This window comes from Doryrhamphus excisus, linkage group LG2, assembly GCF_037039965.1.
Source record: "Doryrhamphus excisus strain RoL-2023G ecotype Guam linkage group LG2, RoL_Dexc_Guam_v1.1, whole genome shotgun sequence".
Classification (NCBI taxonomy): Eukaryota; Metazoa; Chordata; class Actinopteri; order Syngnathiformes; family Syngnathidae; genus Doryrhamphus; species Doryrhamphus excisus.
Window position 1 is genome coordinate 19,135,982 of NC_136358.1, and position 22,968 is coordinate 19,158,949.

The following is a 22,968-nucleotide window of genomic DNA, read 5'->3' on the forward strand; positions in this document are numbered from 1 at the left end:
CATAAGGAGGGTAAGTCTTTTTTTACAAAACTCATTTGGTACTCTGGACTTTCGGAGCAGTTCTGGATTGGAATGGTTTTACGTCGGCAGGATCAAGTGGAGCAAACTTGGGAAAAACGACCAAGGAAGTTCTGTTTGGATTTCATCTTTCCCAAAATGAGGCATGGACGTTGGACCCAGCATCGCCAATGGCGGAGAACAAGATGTGCTCATTTAGTGGCTAACAGTCCAAGATTATTCCAAGATATTATTATATCCTTATGGTTTTCTGGAATGAAAGGTTTGCTACTGCCGTGATAAAGCGGGAAAACCACAAGATGAGGCAGGAAGTTGCACGCAGCACAGGAACAGTTTTTTGGAAATTGAGGGTGCAGAAAAAGTTATAAGGTTATGGGAATAAAGTCCAAATATTATGGAAATAAAGTCATAATAATTTTTTTTTAAAATAAATTTTTTGGAAAAAAAAAATAACAGAATAAAATAACAGAATAAAGTCAAAATATTAAGAGAAAATTTTACGAATAAGAATAAAGAATAAGGTTGTCATATCATGAAGAAAAATAATGTCATTTTAGTAGCATAAAGTTGAATTTTTTTAAGTCGTAATATTATGAGAAACAAACAAAGTTTTTGGACAATAAGTTTGCTGAGAATAAATGTAATTCCTAATATTTAGGCAGAAAATTGACAGGAAAAAGTTAAAAGAGTTGAAAAAAAAAACAGTTGTAATTTTACAAGAATAAACTCAAAATATTAAAAGAAAAAGTTGTATTTTCACAATAAAAACGTTGCAATTTTATGAGAATAAACTCGGAATATTCCGCGAAAAAATATTGTCATTTTTAGTAGCATAGCGTTGAAATATTTGTAAACTTTTAAAATATTTTAATATTATTCCATACAAACAAATGTTGCGGAAAGAGTTATAATGTTCTCAAGGGGGGGGGGGGGGGGGTCAAATGTTGAGATGGCGAAGCCCATTCGGCGGCCATGATGGAATGTTCCAACACATTTGTGCTAGTTGACGCTTTTGTGAGCGCAGGCTGCCTGCTAATGCTGTGATTCATAGCTAATTAGCACTTGTGCTAATTAGTGCTAGTTATTAGAGTCGGAACCAATGAGGCGTATGTAGGCAACAATATTCTTTTTTTTTTTATCCCCCCCCCCCGCCCTCGCCAGTCTGGCACTTCCTGCTATGTATGCTACGCTAAGCAACACCCAAAAAAAAGAGAGTAGGGGAAGCGGCTACACGAGTTAGCTTTGGTAGCTTGGGGGGGGGGGGGGGGGGGGGGTCAAATGTAAAGATGGTGAAGCCCATTCGGCGGCCATGATGGAATGTACCAACACATTTGTGCTAGTGTGACGCTTTTGTGAGTGCAGGCCGCCTGCTAATGCTGTGATTCATAGCTAATTAGCACTTGTGCTAATTAGCACTAGAACCAATGAGGCGTATGTAGGCAACAATATTCTTTTTTTTTTTTTTAATTATTCCCCCCCGTCCCCCCAGTCTGGCACTTCCTGCTATGTATGCTACTCTAAGCAACACCAAAAAAAAAAAGGTGAGAGTAGGGGAAGCGGCTACACGAGTTAGCTTTGGTAATCAGCCAAACAATGGCGTGTTATGTAAAAAGGGACGCCATGTTTGGATTCGGTGCACTAATGAGCATTTTAGAATAGACGGCAAACTCGCTGTAGCGTGTAAAGTGTGTCACTGATGACTTTCAGCGTGTGGACGTATTCAAAAGGAACGCTACTACTACCGCTATTTCCTCCTCGGCGTCGCTCCCACAGGAACGCCGTGCGGTCGTCTTATGTTGTGCCTGCTATTCATGTTTCTATCTCCTCGGCACACATTTGCACACACGGCGGACCTGGCAACCGCCCGTATGTGGCTGTATTACATCGCCAGCGTCCCACAGGTAATGTGGGTAGAGAAGTCATTAGCATTGTAACGGATTCACGGAAGAATTAGAATGCGGACTCACCCTGGCACTCTTGGCGGACTCTTGACTGTTCAGGTACTCAGTCACCTGTGGGAACGATAAAAAAAAATAGAAAATCACATGACTTGAATAGAAAAGGGATTTTTCCACCACAAGCATGTCGTCTACTCAGATGCACAATATTTATTTTTAATACCGGACACCTTCTCAAAATGTTCAATTCCACCCCGTGCATGCGTGGGTTTTTTTCCGGGTACTCCGGTTTCCTCCCACATTCCAAAAACATGCTAGGTTAATTAGCGACTCCAAATTGTCCATAGGTATGAATGTGAGTGTGAATGGTTGTTTGTCTATATGTGCCCTGTGATTGGCTGGCTGGCCACCAGTCCAGGGTGTACCCCGTCTCTCGGCCGAAGACAGCTGGGATAGGCTCCAGCATTTTGGAACTGCACTTTTATGGAATTTTTTCTCATCATTCCCAATCCTTTTCTTTCTCTTTACTGTGCATTATAACACAAGAAAACTAGTTAATACGAGCTAGCTTACAATGTTGTGATTGCAAAACACCCATTTCAACTATGTAGCCCTCTAAAAATACCCGCGGGAGGGGGTGCTGGAGCCTATCCCAGCTGTCTTCGGGCAAGAGGCGGGGTCTATCCTGGACTAGTCGCCAGCCAGCCAATAACAGGGCACATATAGACAAACAACCAAACAAATAGGCAGTCACGTTTTTAGAAATGAGCTTTAAGCTGCATGGTGGTCTAGTGGTTAGCATGCAGACCTCACAGCTAAAAGACCCGAGTTCCGGTACTAGTCCAGGGTGTACCCCGCCTCTCACCCGAAGACAGCTAGGATAGGCTCCAGCACCAACCCCCCGCGGGTATTTTTTATAGGGCTACATAGTTGAAATGGGTGTTTTCCAATGACAACATTGTAAGCTAGCTCGTATTAACTAGTTTTCTTGTGTTATAATGCACAGTAAAGGGAAAGAAAAGGATTGGGCATGATGAGGAAAATTCCATAAAATTGCAGTTGCGATTTAAAATGTTGATCGGGAATGTAACAACTTGAAAGTTTGGACGAGCGTCATTTTGGGGTCCATTTTGTCCATATATATATTTATATATATCCCGAAGACAGCTGGGATAGGCTCCAGCACCAACCCCCATGGGTATTTTTAGAGGGCTACATAGTTGAAATGGGTGTTTTCCAATGACAACATTGTAAGCTAGCTCGTATTAACTAGTTTTGTTGTGTTATAATGCACAGTAAAGGGAAAGAAAAGGATTGGGAATGATGAGGAAAATTCCATAAAATTGTAGTTCCAATTTAAAATGTTGATCGGGAATGTAACAACTTGAAAGTTTGGACGAGCGTCATTTTGGGGTCCATTTTGTCCATATATTTATTTATATATATCCCGAAGACAGCTGGGATAGGCTCCAGCACCAACCCCCGTGGGTATTTTTAGAGGGCTACATAGTTGAAATGGGTGTTTTCCAATGACAACATTGTAAGCTAGCTCATATTAACTAGTTTTCTTGTGTAATTTTGCACAGTAAAGGGAAAGAAAAGGATTGGGAATGATGAGCAAAATTCCATAAAAGTGCAGTTCCTTGATTGATTGAGCACTTGATTTGCTCACCTTAGCCCAGTAACACCCACCACCGTGCGGTACGGTTATTCTGGCCAGCTATGTCAGCTACGGGATTTATCGGAATGATATAATTCCTCGTGTAATGATCGTGCACCCCTCCCACCATACGTCACAGAGAATGTTCTGGAATAATGGTCAAAGGTTGGTACGTTAATAAACGATCCGCCACTTGATGTTTTCCCACTTGATTCCGCTTCAGTGCAGCAATGTCCCAAAATGACGCATTCAATTGTCTTAAAAAAAGCTCCGGCCTTTTGAAACTTTAACTGAAATACGGGAAAACAAACGGCGCAATTCCTAACTCGTGGATTCAGAGCGGGAATAAAAGGAGAAGAAGAAAGGCGAGCGCAGTGTGGAACATATTGACTGCTTCTGCAAGAACAGCCTTTTAGCCTCACTGAATGAACCGCTGATGACTAATAGTGTTGGGGTGGGTGGGGGGTATGGGGGGGGGTTAGCAAGTTAGCCTCCGAGTGTCCTTCATGGCTTCTGTAACATGCAGTTTTGCTCTGCAATTGAAACGGTAGAAGAATGCGTAGCGGTTGGATTGTGTCTTAGCAGAAGAGGGGGCATTCACGCGCCCACGTGCACGCTCCCACGTGCACGCTCCCACGTGCACGCTCCCACATGCACGCGGCGCCAGAACAAGAGCGCCAGATGTTACGATGAGTACAAGCGCATACGCCGAGAGGGGGGGAAAGTTGCAAAGGCTGCACGAGTCATCCATCAATGCCAACTCCAGGAGATTTGTGTTGTTGTTTTTGGAGAAGGGGAGGGGGGGGGGGGGGGTGGGGGGGGGGGTGGGGGGTGGGGGTGGCATCCTGGCGCTATCGGGCAGATGTCGCCATAAAGAAAAAGAGCAAGGCAGCACAATGAGCGCTGATCATCCTCGTCGCTGTCTTGGGAGCCCATGCGGCGAGCCTCTTCTTCGGCGAATGCGTGGCGGGGTGGGGGGGCGTCCCATCCTGGCACTTGAGAAGTTCCTTGGGTTCTTGACAGCTCGATCTTCGCACGGTTCCTCGCACGACTTTTGTAAAGGGCTCGGCAGGGAGGCCATGATGGCGACAAACTGATGCGCGAGAAAAAGCACGGAGGCCAATTTTTCTACCATTTCAATAATACTTACACTACCAGCAAACCACAACACATCCATCCACACAAGTTACATCCATCCTGATGTTCGAACCCCAGCTGTAAAGCGGTCAAGGCCAGAAAATGAAGTGAAACTGAGAAAGAAGTAAAACGTCTTTCTTTTATATCAATAAAGCATATTGCGACAGATTCTTCTTACGTAACGAGCTAACCAGTTAGCCTGCATTTTATTTCTTCAGAATCAAAGAAGCCCAAAATGTACCACTACCACACAGAATGGGAGGAGACTATTTATCTTTGTTCATACAGTACAGTAAAAATTGCATATTCATCTTTATGTTCATAAAGTACAGTACAAATAGCATATTTATCTTTATGTTAATAGAGTACAGTAAAAATGGCATATTTATATTTCTGTTCAGAGTACAGTAAAAATGGCATATTTATATTTATGTTAATAGAGTACAATAAAAATGGCATATTTATCTTTATGTTAATAGAGTACAGTAAAAATGGCATATTTATCTTTGTGCTAATAAAGTACAGTAAAAATTGCATATTTAACTTTGTTAATAAAGTACAGTAAAAATTGCATATTTATCTTTATGTTCATAGAGTACAGTAATATTTGCATATTTATCTTGATGTTAACAGAGTACAGTAAAAATGGCATATTTATCTTTATGTTCATAGAGTACAGTAAAAATTGCATATTTATCTTTAGGTTAATAGAGTACAGTAAAAATGGCATATTTATCTTTATGTTCATAGAGTACAGTAAAAATGGCATATTTATCTTTAGGTTAATAAAGTACAGTAAAAATGGCATATTTATCTTTGTGTTAATAGAGTACAGTAAAAATGGCATATTTATCTTTACGTTAATAGAGTACAGTAAGAATGGCATATTTATCTTTGTTAATAGAGTACAGTAAAAATGGCATATTTATCTTTATGTTAATAGAGTACAATAAAAATGGCATATTTATCTTTACGTTAATAGGGTACAGTAAAAATGGCATATTTATCTTTGTGCTAATAAAGTACAGTAAAAATTGCATATTTATCTTTGTTAATAGAGTACAGTAAAAATTGCATATTTATCTTTGTGCTAATAAAGTACAGTAATAATTGTATATTTATCTTGACGTTAATAGAGTACAGTAAAAATGGCATATTTATCTTTGTTAATAGAGTACAGTAAAAATGGCATATTTATCTTTATGTTAATAGGGTACAGTAAAAATGGCATATTTATCTTTGTGCTAATAAAGTACAGTAAAAATTGCATATTTATCTTTGTTAATAGAGTACAGTAAAAATTGCATATTTATCTTTGTTAATAGAGTACAGTAAAAATTGCATATTTATCTTTGTGCTAATAAAGTACAGTAATAATTGTATATTTATCTTGATGTTAATAGAGTACAGTAAAAATGGCATATTTATCTTTATGTTAAAGTACAGTAAAAATGGCATATTTATCTTTATGTTAGTAGAGTACAGTAAAAATGGCATATTTATCTTTATGTTAGTAGAGTACAGTAAAAATGGCATATTTATCTTTATGTTAGTAGAGTACAGTAAAAATGGCATATTTATCTTTATGTTAGTAGAGTACAGTAAAAATGGCATATTTATCTTTGTTAGTAGAGTACAGTAAAAATGGCATATTTCAGACATTGTTGACATCATTATTTAGTTGAAACCTGATTAGCTTAAACTTTGTCATCATTAGCCGTAGTTCGTACGAACAGTAGACCATCATCTACCATGAAACAGCCATCATTTATTAATTTGTGACAAATGGCGGGAGTGGGATATTACGAGTGATGACGGTATACGCGCCAATTGAAATAAATGCTCACACACGCATGCGAAACGATATTTGATACTAATCTATAACCCGCAAGGTATGCTGGCAACAGAACGCTATCCAAGTGTTTGTCATCTCGAGATGATGATCTGACGCTGTGGTGGATTTTATGGTCGGGTTGCGTTCTACGATGCGATGACATCGTCCGCGCTGTACTGCTTGGCGATAAACACGAGCAGGAAGTGCGGGTGACAGCACGCGCGTCTGGATGACCGACGGAGCGTCCATATGTCCCGCAGATGTCATGTTCGGCGGAAGGGGGCGGAGTTCTGATTAGCGCAAAGTTGTTTACGGAGGACGGCGACAGACATGTGGCATCTTTTCTTCGCTGCGTGCCGTGCCCGGGTGGCGTTCTGTTGACGACAGCGCCAAACGAATCAAGAGTGGCGGCTGGTGCGTAGGATTTTTTACCCCCCCCCCACAACTTGAAAGCAGATTTCGTACAAGAAGCAAGTGGCTTATGAACATTTTGGAGAGATGGGCAACGCCAGCGGAACGCCAGCGGAGCATCAAGGGAACAATGAGGCCATCTTGCATGTGGAGCGCCTCTCATTAGCGGCCATGACGGTCAGACACCCCCAGACACGAGCGGTCCATCTCCAGCCAACCAAATACCGAAACCTCCCTTTTTTTTTTTTCTTTCCTGACGGCTATCCTCATTACATCTCCTTTCTCCTCGTTTCTGCCGCCATCTCGCTCTCTCCGATCGACTCCCGCAACCTGACAAGTCGCCGTCAGAAGGCTTCGCGCAACACAAGCGCGACGCTGAAGCCTGTAAATTAAATCATTGGGAGTCGCCGTGTAGTCGGCAGTGTGCGCTGAAGCGCGGTCCTGGGAGATGTCTGTCATTCAACATGGCAGCGCATTAATACTGCGAGGCCGGCGGGGGAGGATTTTTGGGCGAGAAGCTTCCTCGCGGGGGAAGCGGTTTGATGTCAGCTGCGGGCCGAGCATGACGGCGCTGATGTTGTTTCAAACGCCATTTTAATAGACGAACAAGCCAGGCTGCCGTTTCGGGAAAAAAAAGTAGTATTTTCTGTCCAAAAGGTCTTCTTTGTGAAAGAAAGCAAGCTAATGTTTATTTGGGGCCTCGGAGTGGTTGTCGGGGGGGTGGTGGGGTGGGGGGGGATCAGGCGCTCTGGTGGGAATGTGCGATGACAAGCCCACCGGCATGTGCTCTACAGTATCCAAACGCGAGCACATACATGCAAGCTGAACAAATGAGAGGGAACATTCTGGACTGGCCGCCTTGCTCAAGGGCGCGGGCAAAAGAAAATACTAAAGTCCGCAACAACACAAACGTGGACGATTAACGAGCAAGGTCACAATGCTCGTCAATCGATTTCACTTCCAGGTGGACGTTGGTGGCGCCCCCTGTGGGTGGTAATAACAATAATACTATAATAATAATACTATAATAATAATACTAATACTATAATACTACTACTAATAATAACATTATTATTAATAAAATATTAATAATATTAATAATAATATTTTTATAATAATAATAATATGTTTATAATATAATAATAATAATTTTATAATAATAATAAAATTATTATTATTATTATTATTATAAAATTATTATTATTATTATAAATGGCATAATAATAATAATAAAATTATAAAAATAATTATATAAAATATATATAATTAGGGTTAGGGTTAGGGTTATATAAAATAATACAATAAAATAAAAAATTTAATTATAATTATTATTATTAAATTATTATTATTATTATTATTATAAAAATCTTATTATTATTATAAAAATATTATTATTAATATTATTAATATTTTCTCTCATGGGCTGTATTAAGTTTTATTAAATTTTATGCACTATTTTATGCTTATAATTTTCCTTGACTTATTTTTAATTTTATCTGTAAAAGTGTTATACTATCAGACCACATCAAACTATGTAATTTAATTTTACAGTTTTGTTGTTTTGTTTTTTTTTCTAAATAAGACATCCGACTTGCAAGTCACGTTGCCAGTTTGTATGTAAAGTTGAAATACTTAGAAAGCAACCGGCGGGCCGGATTCAAACGCTTGGTGGTCCGCAAGTAGCCCCCGGGCCGTAGTTTGCCCGCCCCTGATATAATCAACAATCAGTTGCCCGTTTAGTTCAACTTCTGTATGACGCGCGGCATAATGTCGGCCATGTTTTTCCCAACCCATCTTGCTCAACACTAGCCACGTTTCTCTTTCCGAATGGAATCTTTCCGAACGACCTTTCCGAAAGCAATGGTATACATGGAAAGGAATATTCCAATCACGTGTTTACATGTGCCGCTATAATCAACCAGAATAGTCAATGGGGCATTCGCAGTAAAACGTAAACACGTAATCACGTGATACCGACTTCCTCGAGTTTTTCTTCCACTTGTTGGAATAACTCCGTATTCCCAGTTTTTCTTTCATCTAGTCTTGAAATTTAGTTTGAATCAAAAACAACCTTTCCGCAGCAGTCCAGCAGTTTGAGCGGGTACAAGATACCTCAGTCGGATTGGGGAAAGGAATATTCCACACCTGTGATTCCAATAAAATATTCATTGGGATTGGCACTTTTCTTTGGGAATGAGGTGTATACAAAGGTTACATTCTTTCCGTTTGAGCAAATAACTCGAATGGAATTGGAATATTTGGGTCCATGTATACCAAATTTAGGGCTGATCCAGGTCAACATCCTATAAATGTGCAGTTGGTTCAGGAGTTCAGGGTTGAGAGTTCGGGAACAGCGCCGCCAGGTGGTGTATTTGGCAACGCAGCAGTGCTGCAAGTTAGTGAGTTTGAGTTAGTGTCGATAAAGTTGTGTTTGAAAAGTGGTCAAGAGGGTCAGCGGGGACATGTCAAAAGGGTCTTTAAAGCAGTGGCAAGGGGAGGGGGGGCAACGGTGTGTGTGTGTGTGTGTAGTCAATAGCAGGCAAGCAGAAAATGTCCATTAAAAGCCCCCCCCAACCCCGGCTTGTAAATGAGGTATTGAGCCATTGGTGGAAAGCGGTCACGCTGTCCAACATCCATGAAGCTCCCTGCATGTGGGTGTTTGTGAGCCCCCGTGGTGTTTTTTTTAGGGTGGACGAAGAGCGGGGGTGGTGGTGGTGGTGGGGGGTCTCTTGATGTGCAGTGACAGGCACTGGCGTTGAACAGGGGGAGGGCAGCGACCTGAAAAGCCTGTCAATTGGTGTTCTGGAAAAGAGCTAAAAGCCATTTATAGATGACATGCTGGAGAATTTGTTGCTTGGGAGGGGCTGGGTCACATGGGGGGTGGGGTGGGTGGAGGGGGCCGGATCCATGATGGGCTCGCTGCTGTCTCTAGTCTGACATCTCTTATTAAATATTTCATATAACTCAAACTGCAGACATTTATTTGGAAAGAGTATTTGGAAACAAAAATCCATAATCCAGGGTCAACTGGTTCCGTATAAAAATATGTGAGAGGCACACTGGTTTTGCCGGGGGAGGGGGGCGGGGGCTATGAAGTCATCAAAGGTCCGAAAAGGTTTTTTTTTTTTTAATCCAACAAACAATAGATCCCACCTCTGACGCCAAATTTTGACTAGTCTGACATATTTTATGAAATCTATCCACCAGATTAACGCTAAAATCCATAATCCAGGGTCAACTGGTTCCGTATGAAAATATGTGAGAAGCACACTGGTTTTGCCGGGGGGGGGGGCAATGAAGTCATCAAAGGTTCGAAACAAACAATAGATCCTACTTCTGACACAAAATTTGGGTAAATCTGACATATTTTGTGAACTCTATCCACCAGATTAACGCTAGTCCACCAAGTATTTGTAAAACAAAAACCCATAATCCAGGGTCAACTGGTTCCGAATAAAAATATGCTAGAGGCATAGGTCCGAAAAGGGTTTTTTTAATCCAAGAAACAATAGATCCCACCTCTGACGCCAAATTTTGACTAGTCTGACATATTTTACGAAATCTATCCACCAGATTAACGCTAGTCCACCAAGTATTTGTAAAACAAAAATCCATAATCCAGGGTCAACTGGTTCTGAATAACCATTTTTTTTTAATCCAAGAAACAATAGATCCCACTTCTGACGCCAAACTTAGTCTAGTCTGACATATTTTATGAAATCTATCCACCAGATTAACACTAGTCCACCAAGTATTTGTAAAACAAAAATCCATAATCCAGGGTCAACTGGTTCCGAATAACCATTTTTTTTAATCCAAGAAACAATAGATCCCTCTTCTGACACCAAATTTGGTCCAGTCTGAAATCTATCCACCAGATCACAGCTAGTCCACCAACTATTTGTAAAACAAAAACCCATAATCCAGGGTCAACTGGTTCCGAATAACCATTTTTTTTAATCCAAGAAACAATAGATCCCTCTTCTGACACCAAATTTGGTCCAGTCTGAAATCTATCCACCAGATTACAGCTAGTCCACCAACTATTTGTAAAACAAAAACCCATAATCCAGGGTCAATGGTGGGCAATGAAGTCATAAAATTTAGTATTCAAAATTTTAACCCGGTTTTAATCCTGAATATTAAGTTAAAACAACTAAACTGCAATGCTAAAAATTCCAACATTCCCACGTGGCAAACCCGGACACATAATCCAGCTGTGATAAATGGAACGTGGCCTCCCTGGAGGCTGTCCCTATATATATGTGCCACGCCTTTGCTCATTTCCTGTATGGATTCCACACATGTGCTTAACCCGTTCTCACTCTGTCCTCGTTTCGCTGCCTCGTTTCAACCGCCCATTAGCGCAATTAGGCTGCCGTGGAAATCCGCCATACGCTGGGGACTCTTTAGTACGAGCAGCGAGGAACACGACAGCGACAATGAAGAGATAAATAAAAGGCATACAAACTGTTTTTTTTTTTGGGGGGGGGTGACAGTTCGCGTCCCCCCCTTAAAGCTTTTCACACACGCGGCAGTCATAGCAAAGACAGGAGTGTGAATACAGTGGAATGCCATTTCCCAAGGGGGTATTGAGTAATTACAGTCGAGGCCTTCCTTCTTAATGGAGATCTTCACACATTTGTCAAACATCATCGAGAAATTGTCAACGTGTGTAGTAATCCCTCGCCACGACGCACTTCCAAGTTGGTCTGGGGGGGCTCGAATGTTAAAAAGTGCATATGGAATGTCGTAAACAAGTTTTCCACTCTAACTGTAAAAAGGTGACAAAAGACTAAAAAAAAAGGGGGGCGGCACGGTGATCGAGTGGTTAGCGCGCAGACCTCACAGGTAGGAGAGGTTCAATTCCACTCTCTGCCATCTGAGTGAACTCACTGTGAACTTGTCAACCCACTGGAAATAGCAGGTCAATACTCAGTATAACAGTCTTCACTCAGTGTGTCATTTTACAAAAGCTAAACTCATCACACAGCAACTTAATACTCAAAGGGTAATAATAATAATAATAATAATCCCAATAATCAATCCCACCCTCGGCCATCTCTGTGTGGAGTTTGCATGTTCTGTGGGTTTTCTCCGGGTACTCCGGTTTCCTCCCACATTCGAAAAAACATGCTAGGTTAATTAGCGACTCCAAATTGTCCATAGGTATGAATGTGAGTGTGAATGGTTGTTTGTCTATATGTGCGCTGTGATTGGTTGGCTGGCCACGAGTCCAGGGTGTACCCCGCCTCTCGCCCCAAGAAGACAGCTGGGATAGGCTCCAGCCCCCCCCGCGCGGGTATTTTTTAGAGGGCTACATAGTTGAAATGGGTGTTTTCCAATGACAACATTGTAAGCTAGCTCGTATTAACTAGTTTTCTTGTGTTATAATGTAAAGGGAAAAGTAAAGTAAAGGGAAAGAAAAGGATTGGGAATGATGAGCAAAATGTTGATTGGGAGTGTAACAACTTGAAAAGTTTGGACGAGCGTCACTTTGGGGTCCATTTTGTCCACACAAGCCTCTCGCCTGAAGACAGCTGGGATAGGCTCCAGCACCCCCTGCGACGCTCGTGAGGAAAAAGTGTGTGAAAACCAAAAGTTTGTTGCTCACTTCGGCTAGCTTAAAATTTTGCCGAATTTGTCCGAACGAAATTGTCAACGGTTGGTATTTGGACAAATAAATGGAACACTCTGGATCAAAAATTAAAATTTTTTTTTAAAGATTTAAAAAAAAATCTCAATAAAGTGATGCATTTAAAGAATTTAGCGCTAAAGTGAAATCAGCTTCAGTCTATCCGATTTCGGCTCGGGTAGGAGCGCAATGCATTGTGGGGTATCATGTAGTACGCTGTTGTGTAAACGCTTTGCATTGATTGGGTATGCAGTACGCATAGTGTGGATAGTATGGGCATGGAAGTATATAGTAGTTAGCATGCGGTTTCGAACTACAGCCTACTCAACATGGGAGGAAGGGGAAGTTAGGATGTGGTGGTCATGACGAGGGTCTCGGGTCCGGGAAGACCTCTGGCGTTGCCTCAAGTTTGAATTCCAATGCGTCTCATCGAGTTGTGCTTCCCACTAATTTTTTGTCATCGATAGTTCATTCCCGTCTCCCTCATTTCGCCGCTTTTTCCATCCCCTGAGCAAAATCAATGGCCGCTTTTGACACACTTGGAATTTAATCTCCGGGAAAGAAAGTTGATTTGGGCGATAAATAGAAATATAAGCAGCTGAATCCCAATGAGATCAGCGAGGTATGGGATTGACGGATCCGTTCTAATTGGGTCTCGGGCTGTGTACAGTCAAAAGGTGGGCTTGCCCCCCGGGCGGGCTAGCAGAGTTAGCGCATCAATACATGCCCTGGACATGTTGACGTACTGGTGTACATACTCGTACTATATCAGCAATCAGTAGTTACTGCGGTAGAGTCGTGCATTTTAATGTGACGCGGCGTAGCGCTCGGCCTCGGGCTGTGCTGCTTTTCCTTCATCGTTATTCGTATATAAAGAGAATGATTGGAGCACGAGTTCTCCTTTCAAAGACCGTTTCATGGATTTCAATATTTTCAGTTTTATTCTCATATTACAAATTTTCCCCAACCTAATTTTACAAAAATGAGAACTTTATTGGTTGTTTTGTTCCTTTCTCGTGACTCAACGCTACTAAAAAATATTTTCCTCATATATATTCTCTCCATATATTTTGACTTCACGCTACTAAAATTCCACCCCCCCCCTTTTTGAACCATTTCAACTTTCCATGTTCTCCTCTGAATTATGACGTTAACGTTATTACGTTATTCCCAGAAGATTTTCATTTGTCTTGTAATATTATAATTTTATATATTATTAATATTATTATTATATTAATAATTATTATTATTTTTATATTATATTATATAATTATCTTCATATTTTTGTAAAATTAAATGATTTTTTAAATATTTGCGTAAAATTACTGACAATTTTTTTCCTGTATTTTTAGAATGTATCGGGAGCCACACTTTGGACACCTCTGTAATACTATAATTTGATATAATATTATTATGAATTATTATATATTATTAATATATTAATAATAATGATGAATGAATGAATGAATGAATGAATGAATGAATGAATGAATGAATTATATATATTATATTATTCTCTTCATATTTTTGTAAAATGTTTTTTTAATATATATATATATATATATATTTTATTTATTTTTTTTAAATATTTGTGTAAAATTACTGCTGATTTTTTTCCCCTGCATTTTTAGAATGTATTGGGAGCCACACTTTGGATACCCTCGTAATACTATAATTTTATTTAATATTATTATTATTAATATATTAATAATAATTATTATTGTTATTATATATATATATTATATTATTCTCAGCATATTTTTGTAAAATGTTTTTTTATGTATATATTTTCTAAATATTTGTGTAAAATTACAGCTGATTTTTTTTCCTGTATTTTTAGAATGTATCGGGAGCCACACTTTGGACACCCCCGTAATACTATCATTTTATATAATATTATTATATATTATAAATATATTATTAATAATAATTATTATTATATATATTACATTATATTATTCGCTTCATATTTTTGTATTTTTTTTTTTTTAATATATATAATTTTTAAATATTTGTGTAAAATTACTGCCTATTTTTTTCCCTGTATTTTTAAAACGTATCGGGACACACTTTGGACACCCCCGATTTCTCGAAAAGTAATATAGAAGCCTGGCATCCCTGGCAGCATAAATCACGTGGGGGGGGGGGGGGGGGCACAAAGGTGTAACTTCCTCTCCGGGAAGCAGCAGCAGCCTTGAGACACTGAAACACTGTAACACTGTACGGCATCGAACAGTAAATAGTGTCCATCTGCTTGGAGTGCGGTGCAGCAGGTGCACTACAAGTACACATGCTGTGCCAGATGCAGACGGGATTAATCTTTACATTAGGAACGCCGCATCTGCTGTATGCTGCGTGCGCACTAATCACACGTACAGGACATTAGCGCCGTGCACGCCACTTCCCATCGCGTTGGCTTTTTCTAGGACAAAACGCTTTAATCCTGTACTTTATGGCGCATGGACATCTCTGGGCGGCTAGCATAAAGGGCGCCGTCTCTTTACTTAGTATATATAATATTCATCTCACCTCATTCCAAATATATATATATATATATATATATATATATACATATGTCCATATGGTGACACAAACGGGACACCGGCGTTAACCTTCAGCGCGTTTGTGACTGACTGGCTGGCCGGCGTGAGTCGTTTAAGTGCGACGGCAAAACGGCGGCCCATCTGTTACGCCATGTTTAGCACAGGACATTACAACGGTCCCGACATCGGCGGCAAAACGGCTAACCATCAAAGACGAGGCAAATGACAAAAGTCACTTCAGCCGCCAAACGACCAAGGGAGGGAGGAAGGAAGGAAGGAAGGAAGAGAGGAAGGGAGGAAGAGAGGAAGAGAGGAAGAGAGGGAGGAATCGGGAGGGAGGAAGGAAGGAAGGAAGAGAGGAAGAGAGGAAGGAAAGAAGGAAGGAAGGAAAGAAGGAAGGAAGGAAGGAAGGAAGGAAGGAAGGAAAGAAGGAAGGAAGGAAGGAAGGAAGGAAAGAAGAGAGGAATGGGGAGGGAGGAAGGAGGGAAGGAAGGAAGGAGGGAAGGAAGGAAATAAGGGAGGGAGGAAGGAAGGAAGAAAAAAAGGAAAGGAGGAAAAACAGAAGGGAGGAAGGGAGGAAGGAAGGTTGGAAGGGAGGAAGGAAGGAAACAAGGAAGGAAGGAATGGCAGAAGGAAGGGAGGAAGGAAGGAAGAAATGAAGGAAGAAAGGGAGGAAGGAAGGGAAGAAAAAAGGAAGGGAGGGAGGAAGGAAGGAAGGAAGGAAGGAACGAACGAAGGAAGGAAGGAAAAAAGGAAGGAAAAAAGGAAGGAAAAAAGGAAGGAAGAGAGGAAGGAAGGGAGGAATGAAGGAAGGAAGGAAGGGAGGAAGGAAGGAAGAGAGGGAGGGAGGAAGGAAGGAAGGGAGGAAGGAAGGGAGGAAGGAAGGAAGGGAGGAAGGAAGGGAGAAAGGAAGGGAGAAAGGAAGGAAGGGAGGAAGGGAGGAAGGGAGGAAGGGAGGAAGGGAGGAAGGGAGGAAGGGAGGAAGGGAGGAAGGAAGGAAAAAAGGAAGAGAGGAAGGAAGGGAGGAAGAGAGGAAGGAAAAGAGGAAGAGAGGGAGGAAGGGAGGGAGGAAGGAAGGATGGAAGGATGGAAGGAAGGATGGAAGGAAGGGAGGAAGGAAGGGAGGAAGAGAGGAAGAGAGGGAGGAAGAGAGGGAGGAAGGAAGGATGGAAGGAAGGGAGGAAGGAAGGGAGGAAGAGAGGAAGAGAGGGAAGAAGGGAGGGAGGAAGGAAAGAAGGAAGGAAGTAAGGGAGGGAGGGAGAGAGGGAGGGAGGGAGGGAGGAAGGAAGGAAAGAGAAGATGACTGTTCTGAAGTGTACTGTTCTTCTAACTTTGAAACAGCAGCTATGGTTTTGCAATTGTAGTCCAAGTAGTCCAAGTCCAAGTAGTCCAAGTAGTCCAAGAGTCCTTGGTCTGGCTGACTTCCGGCCGTTCCTGGTGTCGCCATAGCGCCTTTCCCTCATCCGTACACCAGGAACGGTACGGACCACATTTTGAACGTTTCAAGTGTTTTTGAGGCGTCTAAAATTGGTCAGATCTTTTGAGCCGGGAGGCGGCGTGGAAATTAGGAGCGAGCGGCGTCGGCGGCGCGGCACGGCTTCCTCTTAACACATACTTGGAAGCACGTCGGCACCACTGCGGCTTGTTAAGCTTTCTCCAGATGAAAAATGGCGGGGAGGGAACGGGAGGATGGGGGGGTCGTGTCGGTGGGGGGTGGGGGCTGCAGACACGGATGCGGAATACTAAAGAGAAAGCATTAGATCCAACAAAAGCCAAATGTGTGCAGTCCATAAGCCTATTAGTTCCTTTTGCTGGGAGCTTTTTCATGGCCGTCTTTTGTCTCTAAAGTCCATTACCTCCGCTCTACATAATGATCCGCTGGCTTCTCTTGGGGGGTCAGAGGTCGGAACAATGATGCAAAGGGATTTATTGACTCACGGCGAGGCGGCAAAGTGCCTTCATCTGCGCACTCCCCGAGTGTGACGGATTGAGGCGAAAAGACAGCCGATCATTTACGCCAACGAGCGTTTGGAAATGTTTATGAGCAATTAGCCGATGGCGGCCATATTTCTCCATTACTCGGCGCCTTTACGTTCTTAAACAAGTGGCAGAGTGAGTGATATCGGAGGGCGTTAGCCAGGTGTAATTGCGCGCAGCGTGCGACATACAACATTTTTCTTTATCTTAATAATATACGCCGTGGCGGCGAGCCTGCAGGGGGAAATTAGCATAATGGCGAGGGAAGTAAATGAGCTACGCTTGAGAAAATGGCTGCCAATTGAGTTGCGGAAGGCGTGATCGGACACGGTGACGAGCCGAGAGGATACTGACCATCTTCTGGAGATGCTTCTCCTTGCGGACGTCCACCATGACCAGGCCCTCCTTAACCAGGCCCAGGCCCACGTCGTCCTTGGTGTCGCCGAACTGGATGGTGACGTGCGGGCAGGTGGCGCCCGAGTACTCCACGTTGAGCAGGCACTGGCTGTTGTGGATGTCGCGCACCACGCAGTCCACCACGTCGGCGCGGGCATCCTCCTGCATCGGCAACAACAACGACGAGAGTCAATGCGGCGTTTCGACACCCGTGACCAGATTTTCACCAAAGGACTTTTTGCTTAGTGGACATTCTCGGATGCCCGCTTGCCTCCCGTCGGAAGGCGGGAAGACGAGCCAAAATATCAGCATGGTGGCCATCATCCATCGCCACCCTTACCCTCATCCACCTCTCTTGCATCCCCTGGTCTTGTCTCCATGGCAACCCCCTTCCAGCTGCCCTTATGTACGTGTGTGTGTGCGAAAGAGAGAGCATATGTGGGCAGAGAAGGTTCAAGACCAAAAAAAAAATACTCACACAAGGTCACTTCATTAGGTACACCTAAACCTTGGTTAGCATCATTAATCCGCCCCCATATTATATTGACGGTTACTATGGTAGCCATTATGTCATTGGATGGTCATTTTAATTTCTTTCATTTTCTACCGCTTTTTCCTCACAAGGGTCGCGGGGGGTGCTGGAGCCTATCCCAGCTGTCTTCGGGCGAAAGGCGGGGTACACCCTGGACTGGTCGCCAGCCAATCACAGGGCACATATAGACAAACAACCATTCACACTCACATTCATACCTATGGACAATTTGGAGTGGCCAATTAACCTAGCATGTTTTTGGAATGTGGGAGGAAACCGGAGTACCCGGAGAAAACCCACGCATGCAGGGGGAGAACCTGCAAACTCCACACAGAGATGGCCGAGGGTGGAATTGAACCCTGGTCTCCTAGCTGTGAGGTCTGCGCGCTAACCACTATACCGCCGTGCCGTTGGATGGTCATATCAAATATAAAATAAAATCATATAGAAATAAAAAATAAAAAATAAATAAATAAATAAAATTAAATTATATCAGGAAAGCAGGAAGTGAACAAATGTAACAGTTACTGATTGTAAAAGTACCAGATGGAGGGGTAGGATTTAATAAGCTTTGCTTCTTCCTACTCCTTTTGTGGAACTGTGAACTGATTATGGGATGCATTCACTTGTAATCTGATGCATGTTCAAGTGAAATTTGATAAGTTGAATTTAATAAGCTTTTTAATTAATTAATTAAAAATTTAATAAAAAATATTTAAGAATAAAAAAAATGTATTACATTTTTTTAATGAAAAATATTTTTTTAGAGAATTAAAACCTTTTTTTAAAAAACAATTTTTTTAAATTAAAAAATCAAACTGCTCTTTATTAACAGCGGCACCGTGTGGTGTATTTGACAGAAATTTTTAAACAATATTTTAAATAATTAATTTTTAAAAAATTAATTACAAATATTTTTTTAAGAATTAAAATTATTTTTAATAATTTTATTTTTATTATAAATATTACCAGAAGGTTGCTGGGACAAATCTAATGAGAACCTAACGAGGTTGTGTGCCTTTGAGCAAAGCGGGATGACGGCACCTTAAAAAGGGAAACTCATGCGTCTCGTAGTCTCTCTCTTTAATTGAACATAATTGGCTGCAGTCTGCTGGCGAGACGCCTGATTGCAGTTTTTATACGTTTTTAAAGTGACGGCATACCCTCGAAATATCAATTTTTTTTTTTTACTTTGTAGACTCGACAGGACAGGCCGGGATGGGATGGGACAAGCGTTTCCTGTTCTCCAAAAGACAAATGGCAGCACAGATGTCCGGCTACGGCTAATGTGGTAGAAGGAAAAGGAAAAGTCATTTCTGGTGTAACCTTGTGCAATGGTTGCGTTTGAGTTATTGCGTAAACAACAGCGTTATGTATGCTTTGTCTAGTAAGCAGTGCATAATAGTCCTACTTAAGCGGCTTTGATGATTTATTCTCGCCGTGCATCACCTTCACAGGCACGCTCCCCACTCTGTTAATTAAAGGAAGTAAGCGAGTGCAAAGAATGACTTAGTTTTTCAAACGGCGACCCCCTGTGTTTCCATGTCAAAATGGAAGTAGCACGGCGTAGCAACATTTTGACTTGATTTGGTGATGTGCTGCTGTTGTACACCTTTGTGAGACACACCGGGTGTCAGGTGTGGTGTAAAGGAAGAACGGGGGAGAAAAAAAAAAAGTGACAACCTTCCTCGGAGTGCAACAAGGACCACGTTGGTGTCGGGGAAAAAAAAAAACAAAAAAAAACAAGATAAGACGCGACATGAAAGAAGAAGGGGAGAGTTCGGGCAAAGGCTCGGCAACGAGGGCGGCTGTCAGTTTCCGACAAGCTTTGCATCATTCACTGTGTGTGTGTGTGTGTGTGTGTATGTGTGTGTTTGCAGTATAGGTGACAGTGTGGAGTGAGTGGAGCAACAGATGGGCCAACACACACACAACCAAGTGAAATTGGGTAAAAACAACTCAACAACTCCATGAAAATATCGAGAAATATGAACAGTAATGCCTCGTTAATCGGAGTCGGTTGGTTCCCGACTCGGCCGCGCTAAGTGAATTTCCGTAAAAAGTACAATTCCCACATTCTACACATTCAAATTGAATATTTTTTAGGTTAGAGCAGAGGAAAAACCCGTTTATGACTTTGTAAATACAGGTTTTGACATGATTAGAGTCCCGCGGGCATGAAATAACACCCCTATAGTCACCTTTACAGTCCTATTATTCTTTCTTTCCGCCACATATGCGCTGGGAAATCTACGGGAACTCTAAAGGGACTTAAGAGATGGCTGCCACTCCACTTTCAGCATCACACAATGGGTCACCAACCTGAGGCTCCTCGGCCTCCTTGATGTGGTTCTTTTAGTCGTGACAAAAGAAATAATTGACTTATTGTTTGTTTTCATGTCAACATACGTATGTATGCACTTGCTTTGACCTGCAGCTGGCTGCTTCAGCGTGCAAAATCTTGGTCGTAAGCTAACCACGAATACAGCCAATCACAAACAAGAGCCTACAGTCCAGTGTAATAAGCAAAGCCGACACCAGCATTAAAAAAGGTTGTCACAAACATTTACTATGTCAGAACCGTCAAAGAATTATCCAACTAAGAAGCCAAAAAACGTACCACTTCCACACAGAATTGGAGGAGAATGTTATTCCTCACTGTGTCATGTCAGACTTTGCATCCATGGCGGAATTTATGTTGGGGTTTTTTTTGTCTTATTGTCTCTTATTGGGTTGCACGGTGGTCGAGTGGTTGGCGCACAGAGTCACAGCTAGGAGACCCGGGTTCAATCCCACCCTCGGCCATCTCTGTGTGGAGTTCCCATGTTCTCCCCGTGCATGCGTGGGTTTTCTCCCACATTCCAAAAACATGCTAGGTTAATTAGCCACTCCAAATTGTCCATAGGTATGAATGTGAGTGTGAATGGTTGTTTGTCTATATGTGCCCTGTGATTGGCCGGTGACCAGTCCGGGGTGTACCCCGCCTCTCGCTCGAAGACAGCTGGGATAGGCTCCAGCACCCCCCCCCCGCGGGTATTTTTAGAGGGCTACATAGTTGAAATGGGTGTTTTCCAATGACAACATTGTAAGCTAGCTCGTATTAACTCGTTCTCTTGTGTTATAATGCACAGTAAAGAGAAAGAAAAGGATTGTGAATGATGAGCAAAATTCAAGACAGCTGGGATAGGCTCCAGCACCCCCTGCGACCCTCGTGAGGATAAGCGGTAGAAAATGAATGAAACGATATTGGGTAAGAAGAGTTTAAAGGTGATAATAGAGGTGTTATTTCATGTCTAATAATGTAAAAAAACATATTTACGAGGTAATAAACAGGTTTTCTTTGTTGTTGACTACGGTGAATTTGTCAGAAGAATAGCATCAAATGTTCAATAGAGTTCATTGTGGGAACTTACGTCCTGTGGAACTTGGATGTAGGCGAAGGTGTACTCTGTGGCCTGAGCTGGCAGGGTCCTGATGCTGAAGGCGGGCGGGATGGCAGCCAGACGGGTGGACGACACGATTTCTCTCTGGTGGCGAGGAAGAAGAAAACAAAATGAACTTCTTTGAAGTTTACACACAAATCAACGTATAAGCGAATGAGGGACAGACGCCAACCGCTAGTTAAATGTTTGCGTGCTCGTAACAATCGTTCGGCAGCTGCTGCTTTCATCGATACGCATCTGGAGTTCGGGGGCGCACGACGAGCGTCAAACCGGGGTGCCGCCCGTCACGCTGAGACAATACACGGCGAGATGACATGGCGAGGATGACAATTAGGTGTGATTGCTGGGATTCTGTGTTTGAATGAAGCCGTTCTGAAAGGCTGCAAGGGCGGGGGAAAAGACATTTTGGGGGTGGGGGGCACGTTGATTTCAATTTGTGGAATTGACGTGATGTTCAGTCGGCGAGGAGAAGTGCAAACGGGGGGGGGGGGGGGGGGGGGGCAATCAGTGGCTCACATTGTGCTTTTTTTTTCTGACTCCCAAAGAACATTGAAGTTGAGATGTCACTCAGGGACGGGGGACGGGGGTATTTGAGGGGGGCGGGGGGTTGGGCGATGGCATCAAGTGGGTATTTGTGAGTCCTTTCTTTCTATGATGAAACGTGCGGTTATGAGGAAGTGGCGAGGAGTCATAACTTTTTGATTTTTAATTTATGAGACTAAAATGATCTCATTTTTCCTCATATCAAGACATTATTCTTGGAAAATTAGTCAAATTAAAAATGACAACTTTTTTCTTTCATAAAAGTTTGACTTCATTCTAAAGCTAATACTGATTTTTTTTTCAAAATATACAGGTTTTGACATTATTAGAGTCCTGTGGGCATGAAATAACACCCCCATAGTCACCTTTACACTCCTATTATTATTATTATTATTATCATTATTATTATTTTATTATTATTTACATTGCGAAACTGTATGCGCTGGAAAATCTATGGGAACTCAAAAGAGACTTTCCATTTTTTTCACTCCCCCACACTCCTATTATTATTATTTATTATATTATTATTATAATTATTATTATTTACATTGCGAAACTGTATGCGCTGGGAAATCTATGGGAACTCAAAAGGGAATTTTCATTTTTTTCACCCCTCCAACAACACTCCTATTATTATTATTTATTATATTATTATTATTATTATTATTAACATTGCAAAACTGTATGCCCTGGGAAATCTATGGGAACTCAAAAGGGACTTCATTGTTTTCACCCCCCCACACGCCTATTATTATTATTTATTATATTATTTATTATATTATTATTATAATTATTATTTACATTGCGAAACTGTATGCGCTGGGAAATCTATGGGAACTCAAAAGGGACTTTTCATTTTTTTCACCCCCCACACTCCTATTATTATTATTATTATTATTATTTATTAATTATTATTATAATTATTTTTATTTACATTGCGA

At 41.7% G+C, this 22,968-nt stretch overlaps 1 protein-coding gene across 1 annotated transcript in view; it reads right to left on the reverse strand.

Annotated features, from left to right (window-relative positions):
* Positions 1-22,968, reverse strand: part of snd1 (staphylococcal nuclease and tudor domain containing 1) — a 144,138-nt gene that overhangs the window by 182 nt on the left and 120,988 nt on the right. The window contains exons 21-23 of the mRNA XM_058078020.2: positions 21,455-21,568; positions 17,468-17,671; positions 1,986-2,030 (exon numbers count right to left, since the gene is read on the reverse strand). Of these exons, the coding sequence (XP_057934003.2) occupies positions 1,986-2,030; positions 17,468-17,671; positions 21,455-21,568 (363 nt within the window). The remainder of the gene's footprint in view (positions 1-1,985; positions 2,031-17,467; positions 17,672-21,454; positions 21,569-22,968) is intronic.